General features: G+C 48.2%; 2 protein-coding genes, 1 long non-coding RNA gene and 1 pseudogene across 3 annotated transcripts in view; 3 read left to right on the top strand and 1 right to left on the bottom strand.

Moving 5' to 3' along the window:
* Brd4 (bromodomain containing 4) overlaps positions 1-1,561 on the top strand; it is a 33,979-nt gene extending 32,418 nt beyond the window's left edge. Inside the window, 1 exon segment of the mRNA XM_052746769.1 lies at positions 24-1,561. Within this exon segment, the coding sequence (XP_052602729.1) occupies positions 24-92 (69 nt within the window). The 3' untranslated portion in view covers positions 93-1,561.
* LOC128115737 (uncharacterized) lies at positions 1,370-7,387 on the bottom strand. The gene is made up of 3 exons (XR_008220282.1): positions 7,276-7,387; positions 5,769-5,940; positions 1,370-4,664 (listed from the first exon to the last, which is right to left on the bottom strand). It is a non-coding gene; the product is annotated as an uncharacterized LOC128115737 (long non-coding RNA).
* On the top strand, positions 7,276-13,758 carry Ephx3 (epoxide hydrolase 3). The gene is made up of 7 exons (XM_052746770.1): positions 7,276-7,706; positions 7,859-7,944; positions 8,304-8,461; positions 8,603-8,731; positions 11,425-11,528; positions 11,623-11,759; positions 11,858-13,758. The coding sequence occupies exons 1-7, from the start codon at positions 7,296-7,298 to the stop codon at positions 12,081-12,083; spliced, it is 1,251 nt and encodes a 416-aa protein (XP_052602730.1). The 5' UTR covers positions 7,276-7,295; the 3' UTR covers positions 12,084-13,758.
* Positions 13,214-13,741, top strand: LOC128116087 (40S ribosomal protein S12-like; annotated as a pseudogene).
* Positions 13,759-25,073: the final 11,315 nt, after the last annotated feature.

The following is a 25,073-nucleotide window of genomic DNA, read 5'->3' on the forward strand; positions in this document are numbered from 1 at the left end:
TCTACTTCCTTCTTCCCCTCCAGATGGCAGCTACGATTGACATGAATTTCCAGAGTGATCTTTTGTCAATATTTGAAGAAAATCTTTTTTGAGAGCACCTAGGTGACTTCTGCCTTTTTCTGGCAAAAATACTGACTCTCCATAGTGTTAGGGGCGGCAGTGGAGGCAGTAGCAGTGACCAGGGGTGTCTCTGGGCCTGGCTCTCCTGCATGCTATGCCCGGGGCAGGCCTGACGGGCAGCTGAGGATCACAGAGCCCATCTGCCTTACAGCCAGTCAGACAGACGTCCTACCACATGCCACCCCCTCAGAGGATGTCAGTTCAGAGCACGCCTCAATGTGAGTCAAGTGCCGGCTGGACCCAAGGCCTGCGTCCCCGCGTGCGGGGCAGAGGCCCTTCTCTGCGCCAAATGTCTACACAGTATACACAGGACATTGTTGCTGCCGCCACCGTGACTGACTGGTTTTCTGTCCCTGAGAACATGACGTTTGTGACGTCCTACCCATTGGGAGTCCTTCACACCCCAGCCATCGCTGCCCACTCCCAGGAGACCAGGGCAAGCCTGTGTGGACTGGAATGGCAAGGCACTGGCCCACCCCCTTGCTGGCACTGACTTTGCCTTGAACAGACCCTCTCCCCTCCCCCCACAAGCCTTTAATTGAGAGCCGCTCTCTATAAGTGTTCGCTTGTGCAAAAGGGAATAGTGCCATGGAAGTGTGTGTATGTCTATGGCAATTCGGATAGAGGTAACTGTTCATGTGTATGGACAGGCCTCACCTGGGGAGTAAGGCCACCAACCAAAGTCAGTTCCTTCCCACCTGTGTTTCTAATTTTGTTTTGTTTTGTTTTTTCCTATATATATATATTTTTTGTTGAATTCTATTTTATTTTTAACTCTCTTCTCCTTCAGACACAGTGGCACTGCTTATCTCCGAAATGGTGTGATTGTCTCCTCATTGAGTGGCGGCTCCCACCGCGCTGTGGGTAGTGTGTGACCGTGGCTGTACTGTATAGTGAACATAGTTGGCATATCTTTGTTTGAAGTTTGTTGGTGACTCCACCAAACTGGTGTTAAAAAAAAAAAAATCCACAAAAAAACCCCACACAAAACACAAAAAAATCCTGCTTGTATTCTGTTTCAAACTTTATTAGTCTTATTTTTAATTATAAAACCAGAAAGCTGCAATTTTTTTCCTCTCTCCTCGTATTTGTTGGCTTCTGTGTTTTTTAATGTCAAATCTGTTTGTTTTTACCAAGAAAGGGAGAGCCTGGGGATGAGGTGGGCCCCAGGCACTGGGGGGCTGCAGACTAAGGCAGAAGCTCCCCATCCAGCACCTGGTTTAGACCAGTGGGCTGCACCTTCCTTCCCTTTTTCTTTTCTTTTTTTTTTTAATTGGAGCCCCTGGTGAGGTTACACGTGCCATGAGAGCCCACTCTACACCACAGTGCTGGTGCCTCGGTGTTGGCCAAACTCTGGAGTCACTGACTGGCTTGACTTTCATATGGTGAATATGCATTTGGTCTGTACTGATCATGGAATAAACACATCTCTCTTTTTTAATGCTGGTGTCTCCCTGACATTTCTTTGTGAACCAACTAGGTTTTCTAGTTTGCTTAGGCTAGGTCCAGGTCCCTAGGTACCTTTGCATAAGATTTACCAACAGTGGCCACTGAGCTCCACTGGCAGGTCCTGCTTTTCCTGGGCAGGAGCTCCTTGGGCTCGGAGTTCCCCCCAAGTTGAAGCTGTAACAGGGAGCTAGAAACTCTGTTAATACCTGGACTGGGTGGATGGGCCTCAGTGAAACCTTGGCCAATATCCAGACCACACTCTCAACGATGGCCTCCTCCATCCTGGTCTCCTCTTCACACAAGGCTCTGGGCCACTTTACCCACCATGCTTGCCTCTACCTAACTCCTAATTTGATTTAAGCTCAGGGTTAACCAGATACTCTTAGGTAAGTGTACATTCCCTCCAAATAGGGTTTCTGTATCCCACATATGAACACATTTCTGCTAAGAAAGCCCCCAGATGGCTTTCCTGCCCACCTGTTCACACATGCCACAGCTACAAGGCGTGGGTGGCGCCCAAGAACAGTCGTCCCTAAGATGTAAGATAAATAATTATATGTATGCAGAGACAAGACTGAAATATTTCTAGCACTGTTAACCTGTATCTCCTACCCTTCAACCAGAAAGGCCAAACCTCACAGTTAGGGTACCCAGCCAGTGTTCACCTCCCTGTTCTTAAAGTCCTGTCCCCCTCCAGGCATTTCATATACTACTATGTGGGAATGATGGCATTTTGGTCCTCTGAGGTTTTTTCTACCACTCTTGTTCAGATTATTTCCCCATGCTGGGCCCCACTTTTGAGCTGGGGAAATGATTTCATCTGTACCTTCTTGCTCAAGTTTTAAATGGCCTCCACACCTTCTGATGGGTGTTCCTCTAACTGGGTTGTAATTAGAACTGGGATCTATTTAATTTCTGACCATTTTCAAGTCCTTCCCGCAGTACTAGAACATCTTAGTCCTATACAAGAATAAGGTGTGTACAAGCCCCCACTGTACTGTATGCACGGGTCGCTTGGCCAATAATTTATGTCAGTGAATCTGAGACTTGTATTAAAATACTTTAGATATTTGTAGAAGGAAATTCATAGACTTTTCACTTATATACTAAAGGGGTTTTTTTTTGTGCAGTTCTCATTGCAAAAATAAACATTTGTACTGAATATAAAGTTACCCTCCTGTGATTACTGATGTCTTTCTGAGTGTAGAGTTGGAAAATGGAGGTTACTTGGGGTGTAGAGACAAAATTGTATAGTGGAGTTCAATAAAGGGAAGTTCTTAGATGCCTATTGGCCAGAGAGCCACGTTGGAGGCTCAGTAGAAATCCTGGGAACACCATGTTAGATAATTAATCTTATGGAATATTAAAGAAACCAAAGTTAGCCTGGTGTGGTGGTGGTGGTTCACACTTACAATCACAACACTCAGGAGGGTTGGAGGCAGGAAAAATGTGAGTAGGTGGCCAGCGCCCCTTCCCACCCCCAAAAAAGCAGTACAGGTTAATCATGCAAGAAAAGAGATGGTAAAGTCAGAACAATAAAGACAGTGTCATTCTACTCAAGTGGATTTTTTTTTTTTTTTTTTTTTTGGTTTTTCGAGACAGGGTTTCTCTGTGTAGCTTTGCGCCTTTCCTGGGACTCACTTGGTAGCCCAGGCTGGCCTCGAACTCACAGAGATCCGCCTGGCTCTGCCTCCCGAGTACTGGGATTAAAGGTGTGCGCCACCACCGCCCGGCTCAAGTGGATTTTTTACTGAGGTTGAACAATGAATGGCCATTCTCCAAGGGTTTAATTATCGTCCTTGTGCAGAATAAATACACTGTTTAGTATCCTGTTTGATAATAAAAAGGCGTATAACAGTGGCAAGTGGAGCAAGAGATGAGTAGAGTATAGAAAAGTGAGGGAGCCATGTGCAATAAGTGGTGATAAGAGTGACTTATTGAGAGGTAATGCTCCAAGATGGTAAATGTATAACTAGCCACTTAGAAAGGCCCAGCTGGTAGCATGCTTGCCTAGCATGCAGGAGGTTCTGGGTTTAATTGCAGCATCACACAAACCAGACGTGGTGATGCATCCCTGTAATTATAATAGGAGTGAAGCAGGTGGATCAGAAGTTCTTGGTCATTCGCTACATAGAAGGTTTGAAACCAGCTGTAGGGTACACGGAGCCCTGTCTCAGAGCTAGCCACTCAGTCAGGCATCAGGGCCTTCTCAGAAGGCTGAAACACAAGAGGATCCTAAGCAGTTTATAAGATCTTGTCTCAAGAATTTGTATGTAATCCCATCAAGCCGGAAGGGGAGCCCAGTCGCAGGCCAACCTAAGCTACATGGCTGCAAGAGTCAGCATGAAAACAAAAACCAATAAAGAGTAATAATTGTTCCCCCCTTTATTGAAAATATTATTTTTCAATAAAAGGGGGAGTTCCTGATTATAGTTTTCCCTCCCTCTACTCCCAGTTTCATCCTACCTGCCCTCTCCTCTGGATCCACTTCATTTCTGTCTCATTAGAGAAGAACAGGCCTTTAAAAGACTGAGTCTGGACAAAGCAAGTCAACAGAAGGAAAAGAGCCCCAGGAGCGGGCACAAGAATCAGAGACCCAGCTGGGCTGTGGTGGTGCATGCCTTTAATCCCAGCACTTGAGAGGCAGAGGCAGGTGAATCTATTAGTTCAAGGCCAACCTGGTCTACAAAGGAAGTTCTGGGACAGCCAAGGCTACTCAGGCTCAAAAAACAAACAAAAAAAGTCCACTTCTTCACACAATCAGAAGTCCCAATAAAATACTGAGCAGAATGAAAGCTATATACCCAGAGGACCTGGTCTATGCTTGCTGCTTCCATCTCTGTGAATTCATATGAGCCTTGCTTAGTTGATTCAGAGGGCCTTGTTCTCCTGGTGCCTTCCATTCTCTCTGGCTCTTCCACTCTTTCCACCTCCTCTTCCTTGGGGTTCTCTGAGCTCTGAGGGGAAAGATTTGATGGAGACCTCCCACTTAGTGCTAAGTGTTCCAAGGACTCTCTCTGGCTGTGGGTCTCTGTATCTGCTCCCATGAGCTGCAGGAGGAAGCTTCTCTGATGATGACTAATTAAGGCATTGATCTGTGAGTAGAACAGAAGATCATTATGAGTCAATCCATTGATACTTTTTTTTTTTTTTGACCAATAGTATTTGTTTTTACCCTAGGTCTCTAGGCTATCTAGCCTCTGGTTCTTTGTTACCTAAGCAGTGTTGGGTGTGGGTTCTGTCTCATGGAGTGGGCTTAAGTCAAACCAGACCACAAGTTCTGTGCCACCATTTGCCCTAGCATATCTTTCAGACAGGACAAATTGTAGGTCAAAAGTTTTGTATCTAGGTTGGTGTTTACGTTTCTCTTTTGGTAGCCTGCAGAGTACCTTTCTGAACCAAAGACACTAGAACATAGGGGTATAGGTACCAGCTCCACTTCTCCTTGTTCAGTGAGTTGTGTGGGTATTGTCCTCTGCAATACTCACTGCCAGTTTGCAGAGAGCAACCCATTGTTTTAGCAACAGCCTGGGTTGTTTGGGAATTCCCATGGGACCCCATTGGCCAACAGCTTGCAACCCAGTCCTGGTACTGGAAGCCTCGTTTGGTGACAAGAGATGGTCAGTTGAGACTCTGTCTCCCCTATTAGGAGACCTCATTAGGATCACCCTCATATATTTTAAGATGTTTCCACTGCACTAGGTTTCCATACCATCCTTCAAATGCCTCTCTATTCCAGCTGTCTCTCCTCTATTCCCTCTCTCAACCCATTTCTCCTCCCTACCTGATCCTCCTGTTCCAATCTCCACATGTCCCCACATAAAATCTATTCTAAAATCCCTCCCAGGGAGATCCATGTTCCTTCCTCTATACCTAACCGCTCTGGGTCTATGGACGGTAGGTTGGTTATCGTTTATTTAATGGCTGATTCCCACATTTAAGTGAATTCATACCATATTTATCTTTCTAGGGCTAGGTTACCTCAGCATGATTTTTTTTCCTGGTTCCATTCATTTGCCTATAAGTTTCATGCTTGCAAAAAAATTTTTAGCAGCTGAGTAATACTCAGTAATCAATTTTTTTAAGGCTAAGAATGAAGCTCCCTGCTGAAGTGCTTACCCTGCATGTGCAAAGCTCTAGGCTCAGTCAATACTACCACAATGATAGAAGCAGCTACAGAAGTGCTTCTCTCTATATACCTAATATTTCTCTAGATAACCGCCAGAAGAAATTTGAAAGCTTGCCAGTGGCCTCAGTGTTGGATGAAACACAGGTTGCTGCTTCCATGTTGTTCCGGATTGCTGCTAAGGCAGATAGATGATAGATAACTTCAGGCAAAATGACCTCATCCCGGAATTTCAGGTTCATAATCTGTAATGTGAGGATATGATAATGCTACCTACATGTACCAGGGTTGCTACAAGGGTTAAATAATGGGTGTCCCTAAAATAGTAAAGGATCTTGGGAAAGGTTGCAAAAGGAGCTGACTTCTTGCTGAGACACGACTCGACGCAATGCCCCATCATACCGGGCGCTGCCCTGTTTCCTCTTTCAGCCAGAGCTGCAGTGACCCAGTCTGCCCAGGCTAGCCCCAGCTTCCAAGTCGGGCCTGTTCTCCAGGAAGCAGGCAGGGTTTGCCCAGGCTTAGCTGCCACCTACAGAGCCTGAACCTCAACACGAGCTACTTAGCACCTAGGCCCCACCCTTCGTTTAGAAATCCATGGCCACTGCTGTCCAATCACAGTCGTGTAGGGGTGGATCGACGGACTTTCTAAACCAACGAGACGAGAGGACACGGTGGGGTTGGAACCAGGTAAAAGCGGTGATGGGTCCCATCCAGACCAGGAGAAGGTCGAGGTCAAGGGGAATGTCGTGCCCTCTAGCTTAGAAGTACACGATGAGACTCCTACTGCCCACATCTGCCTACTACTCCCAGCTGTCTATATAGGGCTGTCCAGCCTTCCGCTTCTGGGTTTGCTCCACTCTCGGGTCAGTTTCCGGCCTCTCTGCAGCTTCAGAACAAACTCCAGTTCTTGCGTCTAGCCTTTACCCAAGCCAACAAGCCCAGCCTTTGTCTTTCTCATCTAAATACAGACTCCCCCTAATTCCCCTTCCACCTTCATAAAGCGCGCCCCACACCCTTGCACAGCATCTGGGCTAAATTGAGTCCACCCACCCTGAGTATGCCAGGCCCCTTCGCTCAAAGCTCCACCCATCTCACAGAGCGCTTCCCTCTGTTACTCCAGGCTTCAACTCGCATTCCTTAGAGCCTTGCCAGTGTATTTTTTGTATGTAGCCCTGACTTGCTAAATAAATCAGCTGGCCTTGAACTCAGAGATCTGCCTGCTTCTGCTGAGATTAAAGCACCGAGCGGTGCACGTGCTGCAGCGTGAGTGTGGTCAGGGGACAACTTGTGAGAGTCAGTTCTCTCCTACCACTGTGGTTCCCAGGGATCAAACTTAGGTGGCCGGGCGTGGCGCCAAGTGCCCTTAGCTGCTGAGCCATCTCTAGGCCCTGAACACCGCCGCCTGCTTGCTACAGGAATCATTTTAATCCCCTGTGCCTGTCTTAAGCTCCATCCAAGATGACCTAGGGCGCTGCCTACGGTCCCTCTTTCCCCCAAAGTTCCTCCCCAACCACAGAAACCAGATCCTCTCAGGCTCCACCTCCTTCATCTTTAAGTGTCTCCCAGCCCAGGTCGTTTACCTGCCACTTGGGAGTGAGTCATGTGCGGTGGCAGTCTCTGCCCGAGCCGTTCACCTGTCTCCTCTGGGGGTTCCGCAGCGCCCGACAGCACAGTGGGATCCCAAAACAAAGGCGGTGGGCTCCCGGAGCCGGCACCGCCGGTTCAGTCCTCCGGCCACGGCTCTGTCGTTGTCCCAGAACGCGAGGATATGCCGGAGTTTGTGGTGACGGCGCTGCTGGCGCCCTCACGCCTCTCGCTGAGGCTGCTGCGCGCCTTGGTGATGAGCCTGGTGTATCTGGCTGCCTTGGTGGCCGCCGCTGTCTACAGCTGCAGCGCGCTCACCACCGTGCTGTGCCGCCCCCGCCGGGGCTGCTGCGGCCGCCAGCGGCTGTCGGCGCCAGACTGCCTGAGAGACCCCACGCTGGGCGAGCACTGCTTTCTGACCCTTAGGGTGAGTGCCCCTTGGAGGCAGGTTTCGTGGGTGGGGTGGATGGAGAATGAAGAAAGGGGGTTGAAACATGGAGTCCAAATGGATCTGGGCCCATCTAGGAAGGAAGCTCCCTTACCTACCTCAGCTCTTACTTAGATTGGGCTTTCCCTCAGAGTTCCGGCCTACGTCTTCACTATGTCTCTGCTGGTCGCGGCAACGGGCCCCTCATGCTATTTCTGCATGGCTTCCCAGAGAACTGGTAAGTCTGGGTCCCTGGGTCCTGGTGCTCACTGGACTGGGGAAAAGTAGAGCTCTGACCATGAGAAAATGGGAACTAACAGGGTTGAGTAGTCCTGGGGGTACAAAGCATAAAAAGCACAGAAGGTGGGCAAAGGGGCAGAGATACCGCCCCAAAGGGTGGGTTATCCCTCTGAAGAGACTGGACCAGGGAGTTATTGAAGGTGAGGTGGCCTTGGGCCTCTCTGCCCGGAATTCCCCCATTTCCTTTCTAAGAAGTCCGGAGCAGAAAGGCGGGGTGGCCTAAGATATCTGCTGGGTATAGGAGGTAGGTACATCCTGCAGACAGCTGACTCAACTCTCAACTCCCTCACCGGGCAGGTTCTCCTGGCGCTACCAGCTGCGGGAGTTCCAGAGCCGTTTCCATGTGGTAGCTGTGGACCTGCGTGGTTACGGCCCCTCAGATGCTCCAAAGGATGTGGACTGTTATACCATTGACCTGCTGTTGGCTGATATCAAGGATATCATTCTAGGCCTGGGTATGATTCCGTACCCCACTCAGGACAGGCCTCTCCCATCCTGGACACTCATCTCCTCATCTTTGCTCCTTTTGGGACCCACTCCCACACTTCTACCTCACCCCTACTACATCTTACACCAGCATCTTTGCCCCCCACCAGGGTACTCCAAGTGCATCCTTGTGAGCCATGACTGGGGGGCTATCCTTGCCTGGAATTTCTCCATCTACTTCCCATCCCTAGTGGAGCGGATGGTCGTGGTCAGTGGACCTCCTATGTCGGTGTTCCAAGGTGCGTGGGGAGTGCTGGGATGTGCCTAAATGCCAGGGTGTACGTCTGTGACCTGTCACTGTGTCAGGGACAGAAATCAATGAGAATGTACTTAGGAATAACCTGAGTATAACAAAACGCTTTGGACTAGGGCTGGGGTACAGCTAAGTGGTTGAACATTTGTTTAGTATATTAGAGGGCCTGGATATAATCTCCAACATTGAGAGAGAGAGAAGGAGTGAGGGGAGAGAGAGAGAGAGAGAGAGAGAGAGAGAGAGAGAGAGAGAGAGAGAGAGAGAGAGAAGAGGAAGGTCCCAGTTCAGAGAGAGAGGAGGGAGAGGAAGGTCCCAGTCAGGAATGTTTCTGATTTTGTATTTTGTTTTGTTTTAGAGCATTTATACATATAAAACAATAACTTGTTTGCTAGAGCCTAAATCTAAGTATGAAATTAATTTAATCTTCTTATACACTTTGTACACGCAGACTGAAAGTAATTAATACAATAATTTTAGTAATTTTGTGTATGAAGGTAAGTTTGTGGAGTTGGCTATACTAGCATACCCCTATTAATCTCAGCACTTGGGGCGGGCCGGGGCTGGAGTGACGGATGAGCAGTGAACACTTGCTAGTCGAAGAACTCTTGGATTCCTAGTGCCCACATGGTGGCTCATGGTCACCTGGAACTCCAGTTCCGAGAGATCTAATGTCCTCATCTGGCCTCTGTGAATATCAGGCACATACACTGTACACATACATACATGTAGACAAAATACCCATACACATAAATAAAAATAATAAGTCTAAAAAGAAGTCAGTCATAGTGGTGCGCACCTTTAATGCCAAAACTCAGGAGGCAGAGACAGATTTCTGTGAGTTTGAGGCTAACCTGCTCTACATAGTTAGTTCCAGGACAGCCAGAGCTGCACAGCGAGATCTTGTCTCAAAAAAACTGATGCAAAACAAAACAAAAATAAGTCTAAAAGAAAAATCAGTACTTGGGAAACTGAGTCAGGAGGATCATGAGTTAGAGGCCAGCCTGGGCTATACAACAAGATCCTATTTGTAACAAACATGACACACCATAGCGCACACACACAGACACACACACACACACACACACACACACACACACACACACACACACGAGTGTACATCGAACCATCAGAGGTCAGCTGTGGAATTTCCCACGTGTAGTACCATAATAACACTGAAAAGTTTCATCAAGGTGTGGTCTCACATGCTTTTAATTCCAGCACTCGGGAGGCAGAGGCAGGTAGATCTCTGTGAGTTAGAGGCCAGGTCTAAAGAGCTAGTTTCAAGACTATACAAAAATACAGTCTCAAAAAACCAAATTTTTTTTTTTTTTGACGAGGGTGGTCAACCTCGGCCTGCCAGTTGCCTGTGGTAAACTTGCATAGCATCACTTTACAAGGCTCTTGGGTTTTACCAAAGTGTTGTTAGCTTTATGTTCCAGCTGAGGGAAACTGAGGCAAAGGAAACAATGTTGTCTCTTTCTTTCTTTGCCGGCCTGGAGCTTGCTACATCTCCCAGGCTGGCCTTGGACTCCTCGAGATACATCTGCCTCTGCCTCCTGAATGCTGGGATCAAAGGCGTGTGTGTGCCTCTATCCCCAGCACTGATGTCTTTCTTTTGACAGTGGAAGACACAGACAACTCGCCAACCGCACCACAATGAGTCAGATGCCCTCTCGGGTCACCTAATGTCTTTTGTCATTGACCTCCATTTATTGGTTAGTTAGTGTGGGGGTAGAGGAGGAGATGATAGAATCTAGAGCCTCAAGATTGCTAATCCCGTACTCTGCACTGAACTGCACCCCATGTCTTACCTGAATAGCACTGTAATCGTCACTGTTTGGTATCTGTCTTCTTCTACTCCTTTCTGCAGGACCCTGGTACACAGTAGGTGCTCAATAAATGTTTATTGGGTGAAGCAGGGGAACTATGTCCAGGCCTAAGCAGAGGAAGCCTGCTGGTATCTCTGGGGGCACAAAGGAGCTACAGAGGAAGGCATCCCCATTCTTCTGTTTGCTTGATTGCTTTTTCGAGACAGGATTTCTCTGTGGAGCCCTGGCTGTCCTGGATCTTGCTCTGTAGACCAGGCTGGACTCGAACTCACAAAGATACACCTGGCTCTGCCTCCCAAGTGCTGGGATTAAAGGCGTGTGCCACCGTCACCCGGCCCATATTTTTTTTTAAAAGAGTTATTTTTGTTATATGTTTCTCTCTCTCTCTCTCTCTCTCTCTCTCTCTCTCTCTCTCTCTCTCTCTCTCTCCTCTCTCTCTCTCTCTCTCTCTCTCTCTCTCTCTCTGTGTGTGTGTGTGTGTGTGTGTGTGTGTGTGTGTATGTGTGTGTACACGACTGCCATGGAGGCCAAAAGAGGGCATTAGATCCCATGGAGCTAGAGTTACAGGCCATTGTATGCCACCCAATATGAGTCCTAGGAAGCAAACTTCAGGCCGCGGCAAAGCAGCAAGCACTTCTAAACACTGAGCCATCTCTCTAGCTTGGCCTGTTCTGCAGCTCTAAAGAAAACGTGGCAGGGCAGTACTCAGCCACAGTGGGGTCAGTGTCTTCACAGACAGGCCAGCAGTAGTGGTGTTCTAGAGGCCCGTGTGCCTGAGCTGGGTGTGTAGGGATATAGGAGCACAGGGCCGTCTCAAGCCCAGACCTCACATCCTTTACCCTCTTCCTAGAATACTCAATCCGCCACATTGGCCAGTTATTCCGATCGAACTACGTGTTCCTGTTCCAGCTTCCCTGGTTGCCAGAGACGCTCTTGTCTTTGTCGGACTTCCAGGTGCAGTGTGGGCTGAGGTCCAGGAAGAGGGGAGTAGCAGATTGGGGCTGAGCAGGCTGGACACTGAAACCAGCACTCCACTGTTTACACCCAGATTCTGAAAGCCGTTTTCACCCACCGCAAGAAGGGCATCCCGCGTCTGACCCCTTGTGAACTCGAAGCTTTCCTTTATCACTTCTCGCAACCTGGAGGCCTCACGGGGCCCATCAACTACTATCGGAACCTGTTCAGGTAAGGCTACACCCAGGAGAGAAGCTCAGGAGCGTGCCAGCTCCCCCCACCCCCAAAATGAAGGTAGCCATTCTTCTAACTGTCTGTCTTGGCCGTAGGAACTTCCCCCTGGAGCCCCAAGAACTGTCCACACCCACACTGCTGCTGTGGGGGGAGAAAGACCACACCTTACAGCAGGGGCTTGTGGGAGCCATTGGTAGTCATTTTGTGCCAGGTCGGCTGGAAAGCCACATCCTGCCAGGCAGTGGGCACTGGATTCCACAGACCCATCCTCAGGAGATGCATCAGTACATGTGGGCCTTCTTGCAAGACCTACTGGACTAGTGGCCCCTGCTCGCCAGCCCAACAGGTACATAATATGCAGGAGCACACACCCTCCGTCCTTGTGGACCTGAGAGTCTGTGCAGTGTGTGCACACAGGATGGACTCCCAGCTCACCCACAGCAAATGACTCCACTGTTGCACACAAAAGCATCCATGGGTGCCCTGCCTCACACATAGCATGGCTGTTTGACTCTGGTAGCCAAGAATGCTTCTCCCTTGTGGAGTCAGAAGATAAGACTGTCTTACCCCTCTTTTCCAAAGCGTTCCTGCCCCAGTGGCTACATAAACCACAAATTCTAACCTTTCTGTCTTGTTCTCTACCTCCAATCTGCAGTTTAGGTCTTCTCCAATATTGCGAGCAATATATTTCTTTTTTGTTTTTTGAGACAAGGTTTCTCCGTGTAGCCCTGACTCTCCTGGAACTCACTCTGTAGACCAGGCTGGCCTCAAACTCAGAGATCCGCCTGCCTCTGCCTCCAGAGTACTGGGATTAAAGGCAAGCGCCACCATCACCAGCTGCATCCAATTTATTCCTAACCCACAAGGATACTTCAATTTACATGTTAATTAGCTAAAGTGAAATTTCATTTTACTGTGAAAAATACAGTGCCTCCAGAGCTGGGAAGGTGGCTCAGTGGTGAAGAGCATTTATTGCTCTTATAGAGCAATAAATTTTTTTTTTTCAAGACAGGGTTTCTCTGTGAAGCTTTGGCTGTCATGGAACTCTCTCTGGAGACTAGGCTGACCCGCCTGCCTCTGCCTCCACAGTGCTGGGATTAAAGGCGTGTGCCACCACCACCCAGCAAGAAGTACACATGTATTTTTTTTTAAAAAAAGACAGTGCCTTGGTCACAATAGCTGTGTTTTAACTGCTAAATCATGTAAGTATAGAAAGTTGTATCAAACTCTTTCTTTTTGAATTTGAATATCAAATTCAAAGATGATATTACCAGCTTAAGAAAGATGGTTTGGCGGGTGGCGGTGATGGGGTACGCCTTTAATCCCAGCGATGGGGAGGCAGAGGCAGGCGGATCTCTGTGAGTTCAAGGCCAGCCTGGTCTACAGAGCGAGTTCCAGGACAGTCAAGGCTACACAGAGAAACCCTGTCTAAAAATCCCCCCCCCAAAAAGATGGCTCCTCAGGTGAGGGTACCTGCTACCAACCCTGAGAGCCCGAGTTCAGGTGAATGTGCACACAGCCACACAAATGCAAAATAAGTGAATCAACTTTCAAAAAGAAAGGGGGGCTTGCTGGACACAATGGTGCACCCCTGCAATCTCAACACTTGAAGAGCTGAGGTGGGAATATTGCTGAGTTCAAGAGGTGCTGAAGACCGCCCTCATCCACAATGGCCTATCACTTGGCATCCATGAAGCTGGCAAAGCCTTAGACAAGCGCCAAGCCCATCTCTGTGTGCTTGCATCCAGCTGTGATGAGCCTATGGACGTCAAGTCAGGGGAGGCACTTTGTGCTGAGCGCCAAATCAACCTAATTAAGGTTGATGACAGCAAGAAATTAGGGGAATGAGTAAGCCTGGAAACTGAGGAGCGGGGAAGCCTGGTAAAGTGGTTGGCTGCAGTTGGGTAATGGTTAAGGACTATGGCAAAGAATTTCAGGCCAAAGATGTCATCGAAGAGTACTTCCAATGCAAGAAATGAATGAATAAAAGTTTCCGCTTATTTTCTCAAAAATAAATAAACAAATAAGAACAACAAAGAGTGACCTGCTTCCCTGCCAGCGTCTAATCACCTAACCAAGAACAGACCCTCACAGGAAAACAGGTGAGTGTGCCCACCCCTACCCAGTTAAACCCAAGGCGGCTCCCAATGATCCTCCTCTCCATCATGACCAAATCCAAGTCAGCTTAAATTCTCTCCTCTCAGCCTGTCTCAGATCCCCAGGGAAATAGCTCTGGGCTCTGTTAGGAAGCCTGGGATGCTAGACTCAGGACAAGAAGGGACCAGCTCCCCGAGTGGACATTGGGAGCATGCAAGATGGCTCAGCAGGTAAAGGCACTTGCCGCTAAGCCTGAACCCTGATGACTTCAATCCTTGAGGCTCACATGATGGAAGGTGAGAGCTGACTCTCACAACTTGTCCTCTGACCTCCACATGTACACAGTGACACACGTGCATGCACACACGCGTACACACATACACTGCACATGGAATAAATGGCCACCGTTTGGGATTTGAGGCCTCCAGCTCTTATTGTCTTCTGCTCTAATTTGCCATTTTTTGTTCTGAGTAGCCGAAGCCGGTGTTGAACCGGAGATCTTCTTGCCAAAGCCTCCTGAGTGCTGGGGTTACAGGCATGCGCTACCATATCTGACTTGGCCAAAATTCTGCTGAGTGTCTACAGGCCTCCAAATGACGAGGTTACAAATGGAGGGTGAAAGCTGGGCATGGTAGGTGGTGAAAGCCTGTAAGCTCAGTACAGGAGGCTGTGAAAAATGATCACAGGTTCGAGGCCAGCTTGAGCTGTGGAGTGGGAATGAAACTAGCTTAAGCTACAGAGCAAAACACAGTCTTAGAAAAACAAAACAATTATACAACAAGGGTGAAGTGGCCCACCAGCCCCAGACTGGTCATAACCATCATAGTGTTATTTCTGTTGCCTAGTCTTTTACAATTAATTAATTCACTGATTATTTATTTATTTTGAGACAGGGTCTCGTGTACAGCCTCGAATTTGCTGTGTAGACCAGGCTGACTTGGTTCACCAGGACTAGGACTAAAGGCGTACACTACTGAGTCTGCCTATTGTGTTGCCGTTGTCTTTAATTTTTATTTATTTATTTTGAGACGGGATCTCACCATGTAGCCGTGGCTGACCTCAAACTCACAGAGATCCACCTGTCACTGCCTTCTAAGTGCTGGGATTAAAGAAATGAGCCATCATGCCCAACTATTATTATTATTATTATTATTATCATTATTACTACTGTTGTTATTTTTTGTTTTTGTTTTTTTGAAACAGGGTTTCTCCTTGTTAGTAGTTCTGGCTGTCCTGGAACTCACTCTGTAGACCAGGCTGGCCTGGAACGCCGAGATCTGTCTGTCTGTCTCCTGAGTGCAGGGATCAAAGTGAGCCACCATTGCCTGACTCCCTCTCTCTTTTTTAAAATTACATTTAATTAATTTATTTCATGTGCATTTGTGTGTGTGTGTGTGTGTGTGTGTGTGTGTGTGTGTGTGTAGGGGGATATGCACACACGAGATGTCAGAGGACATCTTGAAGGAGTTGGTCTTTCTGTCCACTGTGTGGGTCCTGGCATCAGAACGCAGACCATGAGGCTTGATGACAGGCATCTTTATCCACTGAATCATCTCCCCTACCCTCTTTTATTATTATTATTATTATTATTATTATTATTATTATTATTATTATTATTATTATTGCATTTATTAGTTTTTACTTACGTATTGTGTGTGTGCCTAGTGCTACAATGCTTGTTGAGGATGTCAGAAGTCAGCTTGCAAAAGTTCCTCCTCTCCTTCTACTATGTGGGTCCCGGGGATCAAAGTCAACACCCGAGGCTTGGCAGCAAGCACCTTCTCCAGATGAGCCATCCGGCTGGCTCCCACTGCCCTGGCTTTTGCTCATCCTCTGGAAACAGTATCACCTGTAGCATGAGGGCTTGGGAAACCTGAAAAATGCTTTCTGTTTTGGAAATGCCTAACCAGAGCCCTTTGTGCTGCCCCCACCCCCCTTACCCCTAAAGAGACGTACTTTTTACTCATCATATCATTGCTTTACTCAACTGCCATTGTTGTAAGTTCTGGGGATAGAATGTGAGTCAGGGGCCATCTTGGAATTCTGAGTTCACAGACAGGGAGGGAATAAGAGACTATGCTGGTGAGTGACAGAACTCAGATAAGGCTTCCCTGAGGAACCACAGTCCTCGAGGGGGCGGGCCGGGACGCACTTCTCCCAGGAATGGGAAACAGCTACTGGGAAGGTCAAAAGAGGGAGTGAGCTCTGGGCATTGGAATAACAGGGAGTCTAGTCACTGCTCCCAGACCATCAGGGGCTGCAAGCAGACTGATTGTCAAAGGGATCCGGGGAGAGGTTTTTTTTTTTTTTTTTTTTAAACAGAGGGGAGACATGGCTTGCATTTTGAAGAGCTGCCTGTGGCGGCTGGACAGTTCATGCAAGAATGCGTGCGGGGAGACAGGAAAGAACTTTCTCAGACTGCAGATCGGGGACCCCTAGGGCCCGGCCTACTCGCACTATAGGGCAGAACCAAGGCCTGCCTTCCTGCAGATCAGGAGGAGGGACTCTCAGAGCCTAGAGTGGAGGTCTGGGGCGAGAAAATCTGTAGCCCGGATGAGGATCGACACCTAGGTGGTGGGTCCACTGATGGTTGCCAGGGTGACGGGAGAAGCGTTGATGGTTGACCAGAACGAGGTAGCGGTTGTCTGGGTGACTAGAGAGGCCCCAGACAAAGGCTGACCGGAGGCCTTGGACAGTTGCTGGGACGGTTGCCAGGGTGACTAGAAGGCTCTGCCTTCCGTCAGTCCATCCCACTCAGTCTCCCCACCCCCACCCCATCCCACCTCACCCTCACCCCGCACGCAATTCCAGAGAGGGAGTGGGAGCCAGTGGAGGAAGGGTTTTCTAAAGGAGGGGTCATATCCATTGGGCAGAGTCCTCTGACCAAGGCTGGCTTTCCCCAGCCTGAGCCAATCAATCAGGGAGTCATTTCCTTCTGACCTGGGGACCTAGCATAAGCATCACTTTGGGCGGGAGTGGAGGGCTGGGTTCCAAATCAGGTTCTCTAAGCCCTTGCCTTCAACCCCCTTTCCATCATTCATTCACTCATTCATTCACCTACTTACTCGCTCATTCATTCATTCATTCATTCATTGGTTCGTTCGTTCTCATGCCACTGATAGAACACCGTCAGTCCTGCTCCAGAGAAAGGACAGAGGAGACAAAGCCGGACAGGAACAGAAATACAACAAGAATGTGGTCAGGCCCCAGTGAGTAAGGAACCGGGCAGGGGCAGTGACCTGGTAGGAGGAAGGGGAGGAAGGCTGGCTGCCTGGAAGAGGCCATCTCAGAGTTGCACCTTGGGGAAAAAATGTGCTCCACCCTAGGGAAGCCCTCACTCACGCTGATTTATGATTTCCTCTACACTGGAGGCCAGTGGGCTAAAATGAAATGGGGTTGTAAAAGAACTTCAAAATACCAGCAAGGGAGGAGCCCGGATAAATCTGTGTGTGGAACCTTGTCTGGGGGTGAGTGAGGGGGTCAAACAGAGTGGAGGTGGAGACAGAGAGAGAGTGGGGGAGGCTGAACTGGGATGACTGGTTGAGTCCAGGCAAAGGGAGATACGGATGCACAGGGAAGACACTGAAGCAGGTTAGAGGCATGTCTAATCTAAGAGGTCTGGATTCTTGGGACAGGGATCTAGAAACATGGGTTCAAGGACAGAGATAGACTTTGCATGCACTGGGGGACAGGATGAGGGGGTGAAATACCAAAGCTGGGACATCTCCCCAGAGCAAAGAGGGCCCCAGTATCTAGGGAGAGAGAAAGAAGCCAATCGAGCTAGTATATACTTTCTCCTCCCCAGCTATGGATGGGGCAAAAGTGTCAAAAGAAGCCTGGGATACACCAGTTTCAAAAGATGCTGAGCAATTGAGGGTGAGGACCAAGCATGCAGACTCCTGTGGATCCCAGAGAGCTGTTTCCACCGACACTGAGAATGAGGAAAGCTGGACAGAGCTGGATACCCTGAGGGAGGCTAAGCAGGGGCTGGCCAGAGGCCTAGGGACCTTCCCGCACCTAGTGGGTGGGCAGAGGAGGGGGGGAAACATGGGAGCCTCTGACTAGGCATGGGAAAGAAAAGATGCCAGCAGAGCCCAGAGACAGACATTTATGTACACAGGCTCTTTGGTTAAGGGTCACAGGCAGCTGAAGTGACCCCCATTGGAAAGGACCCAAGAACTAGTGTCTTTCTCTCTTCTAAAACCATCTTTGGTCGGTGCCTGCATTTGTCTAATTCTGTGGAAAGGGTAGGTTAGATGAGGGAAGAGAGGAGATGTGATAGGTGGGGACGGCAGGTCTGGCGGTTGAGAGATGAGCATGGGCTGTGCAAAAGGAGATTCAGCCCATGCCTAAGGAGGAGGGAGTAATTTGTTCTATAGCCTTTGTCTGTCTATTTTATTTTCATTATGTGGTGTGTGTGTGTGTGTGTGTGTGTGTGTGTGTGTGTGTGTGTGTGTGTGTTGTGCTCTGGGGATTGAACCCATACAGTCAGGCTTGTGCAGGAAGCGTCTTTACCTGCTGAGTCCTTCACTTTTTAATTTTGCCTTTATTTATTTATTTATTTGTTTGTTTGTTTCTATGTAGCTAGTTCAGAGTGCTCTTGAATTTTCTATGTAGCTTAGCCTGGCCTCAAACTCACAGCCCCAACTTCCCAAACTTAGGGATCACGAGTATACATACCATGCCCAGCTCCTCTAGGCTTTTTGAGGAATAAATATTTATTTTATTTTTATTTATGTGTATATTTGAGTTTATGCACAGCTGTGTCCATTTATGTGCACTTCATGTATGCAGGCTTTTAAGAATTGTATTTTTTCTTTGCGTTTGAGGCCAGCCTGGTCCATAGAGTGAGTTTGAGGCCAGCCTGGTCCACAGCCAAGGCCACACAGGGAAACCCTGTCTCAAAAAGCAAACAAACAAACAAAAAACAAAACAAAACAAAAGTGTATCCTTTAGTGGCTGGAGAGATGACTCAGTGGTTAAGAGTATGCATTACTCTTGCAGAGGACCTGAGTTTGATTCCTATTACCCATATCAGGGGCCTCCCAAACTACTTCTAACTCCAGCTCCAGAGAATCTGACACCCTCTTCTATCCTCTGTGGGCACCTGTAGACACACGTATGCAAAACCACATGCATGCTCACATGTGCATACACACACACACACACACACACACACACACACACACACACAATTAAAAATAAAATAAATATTTTAGATGTACCTTTTAAGCTTTTTGCTTGTTTGTTTGTTTTAATGTTTGTTTTTTGAGATGGGATTTCTCTGTGTAGTCCTGTCTGTCCTGGAACTTGCTCTGTAGACGAGGCTGGACTCAGACTCACAGAGATATGCCTGGCTCTGCCTCCTGAGTGCTGGGATTAAAGGCGTGCGCCACCACTAGCCGGCTTCTTTTAAACTTTTTACAGTGATAGGAATCAAATGAAGAACCACACAGGCAAGCACTCTACCACAGAGCTATTACATACACCTCTGCTCAGAGAAGCAACCTCCCTTTTCTGAAGCAGGGACAAAAGTTGGAAGGTCACAGGTGCTTGGAAGCATTAGGGGTGACAATCCATCTTGCCCTCGCCAAAGCTACTACAGCAGGAGGTTAGCTCAAGTGATGTGAGTCCCTCCTCTCCACTCACTTCCCACCCCTTCCCTCCAAAACCCCATCAGCCATCATTTCTTCCTGAGCTGAGGGCAACTGGACTGTCTGAATCCAGACATGGGACTTAGTTAGGGTTTCTATTGCTGAGAGAGACACCATGACCATGGCTGTTGTTAGAGTTTTCCTGCCTGGCCCACAGTCAGGACAAATCTCTCTCACCCGCCAGTCCCAAGCCGCTCAAACCCGATCAAGTAAACACAGAGACTTATATTGGTTACAAACTGTATGGCCGTGGCAGGCTTCTTGCTAACTGTTCTTACAGCTTAAATTAATCCATTTCTATTAATCTATACCTTGCCACGTGGCTTGTGGCTTACCGGTACTTTACATCTTCCTTGTCCTGATGGCGGCTGGCAGTGTCTCCCCCTCAGCCTTCCACTTCCCAGCTCTATTCTCCTCCTTGTCCCGCCTATACTTCCTGCCTAGCCAATGGCCAATCAGTGATTTATTTATTGACCAATTAGCAACACATTTGACATACAGACCATCCCACAGTACATGGCAGCTCTATAAAGGAAAACATTTAATTGGGGCTGGCTAACAGTTTCAAAGGTTCAGTCCATTATCATCATGGTGGGACATGGAGGCATGCAGGCAGACATGGTGCTGGGGAAGTCACTGAGAGTCCTACATCTTGCAGGCAACAGGAAGTGGTCTTGACACTGGCAATAGCTCGAGCTTAGAAGACCTCAAAGCCCACTCCCACAGCGACACACTTCCTCCTACAAGGCCACACCTACTAATAGTACCACTCCCTTTGGGGGCCATTTTCTTTCAAACCACCACAGGGAGTGGGCTGGTCCTGGGGGTGTACACATTTCAAGTTCCACCTTCTGACTGGTTCAACTGACAGTTTATTAGGACTGGGGGGCAGTTAGCTAGTGGCAGAGCACTTGCCAAGTGAATGTGCAGCCCTAGGTTCTAGCTCCAACACCCCACTAAATAAGACAGTTATTTTACCTCCTGTGCCCCAGGCTGTATGGTAACCAGTAGGGCTTCAGCACTGAGCAAGGCAGGGAACTCACAGAGCCCGAGGTCTGATGGAGGAGCTGAGCAGGATCCCATGGAAGATCCAGAATTCTGATGGAGAAGGCCGGGGCAGCAAGGGGATGGGTGTCCCCCAAGAGACAAGAAGATGGAATTTTTCAGAATGATCTGTTTACAATGTCATCAGATCAGCCTCTCAACAGAATTCTCCAGTGGCTTCCACTGCACTTTGTATAGAATCCCAGACCCTTGACCTCCCAGAACTCAGCCCTCTAGTTCCCCTGCTGAGTCTACCCCAGAGCCCCTGCCTCCTTCTTCCACCTAGAATGCCTACTTACTGTCCCCTCTGCCTGGGACACCCTTCCCCAAGCGGTAGCCTCCTCAGGTCACTTGCTCTTTACAAATTTCCTGTAATTCTCCCTCTTCAGCAAGTCCTTTCCTGACTCTTCTTCACATCATGGCCACATTTAACCATCACATCTCAAAAGGGTTTTGTTTTGTTGTTTCATTTTTTCCTCTAGGCACTAGGAATTGAACCTACGGCCTCACACATGCCAGGCAGATCTTCTACTACTGAGCTGTATGCCCAGACCTTTTAATTTTGAAACAGGGTCTTATTTAGCTGTCCAGGTTAGCTTTCCCAATGCTGGGATTTCAGGGATGCATCACTACATCTGGCTCCAATAGCTTTTAATGTCTTATTTTATTTATATTTATTTATTTTTTGCTTTTTCCCAAGACAGGGTTTCTCTGTGTAGCCCTGGCTGTCCTGGAACTCACTCTGTAGACCAGGCTGGCTTTGAACTCACCAAGATCTGCCTGCCTCTGCCTCCTTTGTGATGGGATTAAAGATGTGTATTACCACCTGGCTTATTTATTTTTAATTATTTTAAATTGTTATGCATGTGTTTTTTTTTTTTTTTTTTTTTTTTTTTTTTTTTTTTTTTTTTTTGGTTTTTCAAGACAGGGTCTCTCTGTGTAGCTTTGCGCCTTTCCTGGAACTCACTTGGTAGTCCAGGCTGGCCTTGAACTCACAGAGATCCGCCTGGCTCTGCCTCCCGAGTGCTGGGATTAAAGGCGTGTGCCACCACCGCCCGGCTATGCATGTGTTTTGCCTGCCTGTCTGTATGTGCACTACGTGCATGTAGGTGCCCTCCGATGATGCTAGATCCCCTGGAACTGGAGTTATAGGCAAATGTGAGCTACATGAACTCAGGTTCTCTGCAAGAGTAGCATGTGCTATTAACTGCTCAGCCATTTTCCCCAGGCTCTTTCTGCCTTTTTTTTTTTTTTTTTTTTTGAGTTAGGATTTCACTTAGCTGTCCTGGAACTCTATGTAGACCAGGATGACCTTGAACTCACAGAGATCACCCTGCTTCTGCCTCCCAAGTGCTGGAACTAAAGGTATGCACTATCATGTGAGGCTCCTTTATTGTTTATATTTGTATTTTGGGGATCAAACCCAAGGCCACGTCATGCTAGGCAACGCTGTACCACTGCACCACATTTCTGGCTGTTTGTTTGTTTGCTTGGTTGTCTGGGTTAGTTGTCGACTTTACACAAACTAGGGTTTATCTTGGAAGGGGGAACTGCAATTGAGAAAATGCCTCCATCAGATTGACCTATGAGCAAATCTGTGAGGCATTTTCTTGGTTAATGATTGACATGGGATGGGAGGGCTCAGCCCACTGTGGGAGATGCCGTCCCTGGGCCGGTGGTCTTGAGTTGTATCAGAAAGCAGGCTGAGCAAGCCCTGAGGAGCAAGGCAGTAAGCCGCACTCCTCCATGGTTTCTGCTTCAGTTCCTGCTCCCAGGTTCCTGCCTGGACTTCCTGCCCTGGCTTCCTTGATTGATGGACTGTACTGTGAGATGAAATAAACCTTTTCCTCCCAAGTTGCTTTTGGTTTTGGTATTTTATCACATCAATAGAAAGCAAACTGAGATAGGATTTTTGTTGTTGTTTTTGAGACAGGGTGTCACCTGGAGGCCAGGCTGCCCTTGAATTCACAATCCTCCTGCCTCACCTGAGTGCTGCATCCACCACTATGCCTAGCATTCTGTTTTTCTTTTTTTTCTGTCTATTATCTTTCATCAGAGAACTGGCTCTGACTTGGGCCACCTCCATCTACAATAGGGCCTGGCAACAAGTAGGTATTTGTCAGACTGGGTGTGTTACTTCTTATCCTACTACTTGGAAGGCTGAGGGAAGGAGGATTTAGCGTTCAAGTTCAGCTTAGGTTGCCTATCAAGACTTTGTATCAAAAAATAGAGGGCAGGTCTGTCAGTGGTGGCACACATCTTTAATCCTAGCACTCAGAAGGCAGAGGCAGGCAAATCTCTGTAAGAAGAGGCCAGCCTGGGTTATAGAGTGAGTTCCAGGACAGCCAGAGTTGTTACACAGAGAAACCTTGTTTCTAAAAACTAAACCCAAAACAAACAACAACAAAAAAAAAAAAAAAAAAAAAAAAAAACCAGGGCTTGCTGTGTAGCTCAGTTGATACAGTGTTTGCTTAGTATATACAAAGCCTTGGATTTGATCCTCAACACTGCATGAAATATTGCATATCTATAATCCCAGCACTTGTGAGATAGAGGCAGGAGGATCAGGAAAGCAAGGTCATCTTTGGCTATACAGTGAGTTAGTGAGTAACTTCAAGGCCAGCCTAAAATACTTGAGAACCTGTCTCAAAAATAAATGAATGAATAGGGCTGGTAGGATTGCTCAACAGGTAGATGTGCTTGCCACCAGCCCCAGGACCTGGGTCTATCCTTAGCTACATGTCAGGAGAGAACCAGTTTGTACAAGGTGTCCTTTGACTTCCACAAACACATGGCACACGTGCTGTACAGGCATGCACACCCACGTACACATCAATAAATAAAGCTTTAAAATGTAATTAAGGAGGCCAAAGACATGGTTCAGTAGAGCACTGGCTGCTCCTCTAGAGGACCCAGGTTCAATTCCCAGCACTCCTGTGGCATCTCACTGGCTCCAGTTCCAGGGGATCCCTGGTCCTTTTGTGGCTTCTGGAGGCATGTGGCATGCAAGTGGTGCACAGACGTACATGTAGGCAAAACATGTGTGATAAATAGAAAAAAATAAAAGTAAAAACTTTAAGTATAATTTCTAAGAAAACATAGACAAGTAAGTAAACAAATAGTTTAGTGAACGAATGAAGAAAATGAGCTGCCAGGTGAAGAGCTGTCCTGGGCATGAGCCTGGTGTTTCTGGCCCTGGAAACAGCCTGTGAAAGGCTCGGAAGGCTGAGAGGCAGGGAGTAGAAGTTGCTAAGAAGAGTGACCATGCCACTCTAGGCAGTTTGGTAGTTCAGGCATCAGAGGATTCCAGGGAGGCTGTGTCAGCAGGTCTGGCTGGGTCCCCAGCCCACATGTCCTGGAGCTTTTAGCCTTGCCACATATATCCAGGGAGCCCTTACCTCTCTACATCCCACTGAGCTCTTATGGTACCCTTCCGGGGTGTGGGGACAGAGCCGCAGATTCTGCACAGAGGGCGGTCCTTGGAGGAAAAGCTAAGGGCATGTTCTCAGGTTCCTAGTTAGCGTGCCTACAGCTGTGTCTTGGCCTGGTCCCAGGTCCCAAGTCCCCAGGGACTGAGCTCATGGAGGAGAAATGTAGTCCCTTAGCCAAGGCGGCCAGCAGGGTCAAGGGAGGAGGCGCTTGCCCATCCACACCACACAGGTCTGAGCAGCCAAAGGCTGCAAAGCTGTGGGAACGGCCACAGCGCCAGTCCTGTGTCCTTGAGACCTTAGGACCTTGGGCAATGCTTCCACCATAGCTAGAGAAGGGCAGCAGGGATTTGAAGCAGATGGAGACCCCTCTTTCGGTCCAGTTCCTGTTTTGTAGGCGCGTCTTCCTTTAGTCTCCACTCCCCCATGTCATCTTCGCTGTCGTGTTCACAATTTCCTGTCTAACAGGGGCTGCTGGATCAACAGATTCCTTTAGAGCATCCATTCTGAGAAAAAAGTTTCCATTCAGATGGCTCAGGAGAGAACATGGCCTACCCGAGGGCTCGAGCTTTCTCTGCCTAGCCGCAGACCTTTCTCGGGACCCCATGAGTACCAGAACGGATCTGAAGAGGGTGGTTTGGAACCACCATGATGACTTTTACAGGCATCCTAACCCCTCTGGTCGCTTCCTGGGTTACCAAACCCTGCCCTATAACCCGCCTCTGTACTCATTCCCTGTCGGGGGCTCTTGGGACACTCATCTTTCATGTGAACCTCAAGAAACCCTCCATTTCCTGTGGGAAGGCTGTCACCACAGAGGGAGATAGAGACACCTCCAGCCTCTTGTGAACAAGGCTGAATCATGGGGACAGCCCAAGGGTGGGGAGCAGACCTTAGCTCGAGGGGAGGAAGGGCTTCCTGGAGAGGAATTCTTTTCTTCTCTTTTCTTTTTTATCTTTAAAATGTGTATTCATCATGTAGGGAGAGAGGCATGACTTTGGAGGTCAGAGCATCACTTTCTGGAGTCAGCTTTTTCCTAGCACGTGGGTCCCTGAATTCACGTTAGCAGGCTTGGTGTCAGCACCTTT

This window comes from Peromyscus californicus, unplaced genomic scaffold (genome assembly GCF_007827085.1).
Source record: "Peromyscus californicus insignis strain IS unplaced genomic scaffold, ASM782708v3 Scaffold_1__1_contigs__length_55948999, whole genome shotgun sequence".
Classification (NCBI taxonomy): Eukaryota; Metazoa; Chordata; class Mammalia; order Rodentia; family Cricetidae; genus Peromyscus; species Peromyscus californicus.

What these genes read in the sequence shown, in the direction of transcription:
- Ephx3 (XM_052746770.1), top strand. Translation starts at nt 7,296, where the DNA reads ATGTGCGGTGGCAGTCTCTGCCCGAGCCGTTCACCTGTCTCCTCTGGG. An exon ending in GGATATCATTCTAGGCCTGG is followed by an intron (nt 8,462 to 8,602) that starts GTATGATTCCGT and finishes GCCCCCCACCAG; the next exon opens with GGTACTCCAAGTGCATCCTT. An exon ending in TACTATCGGAACCTGTTCAG is followed by an intron (nt 11,760 to 11,857) that starts GTAAGGCTACAC and finishes TCTTGGCCGTAG; the next exon opens with GAACTTCCCCCTGGAGCCCC.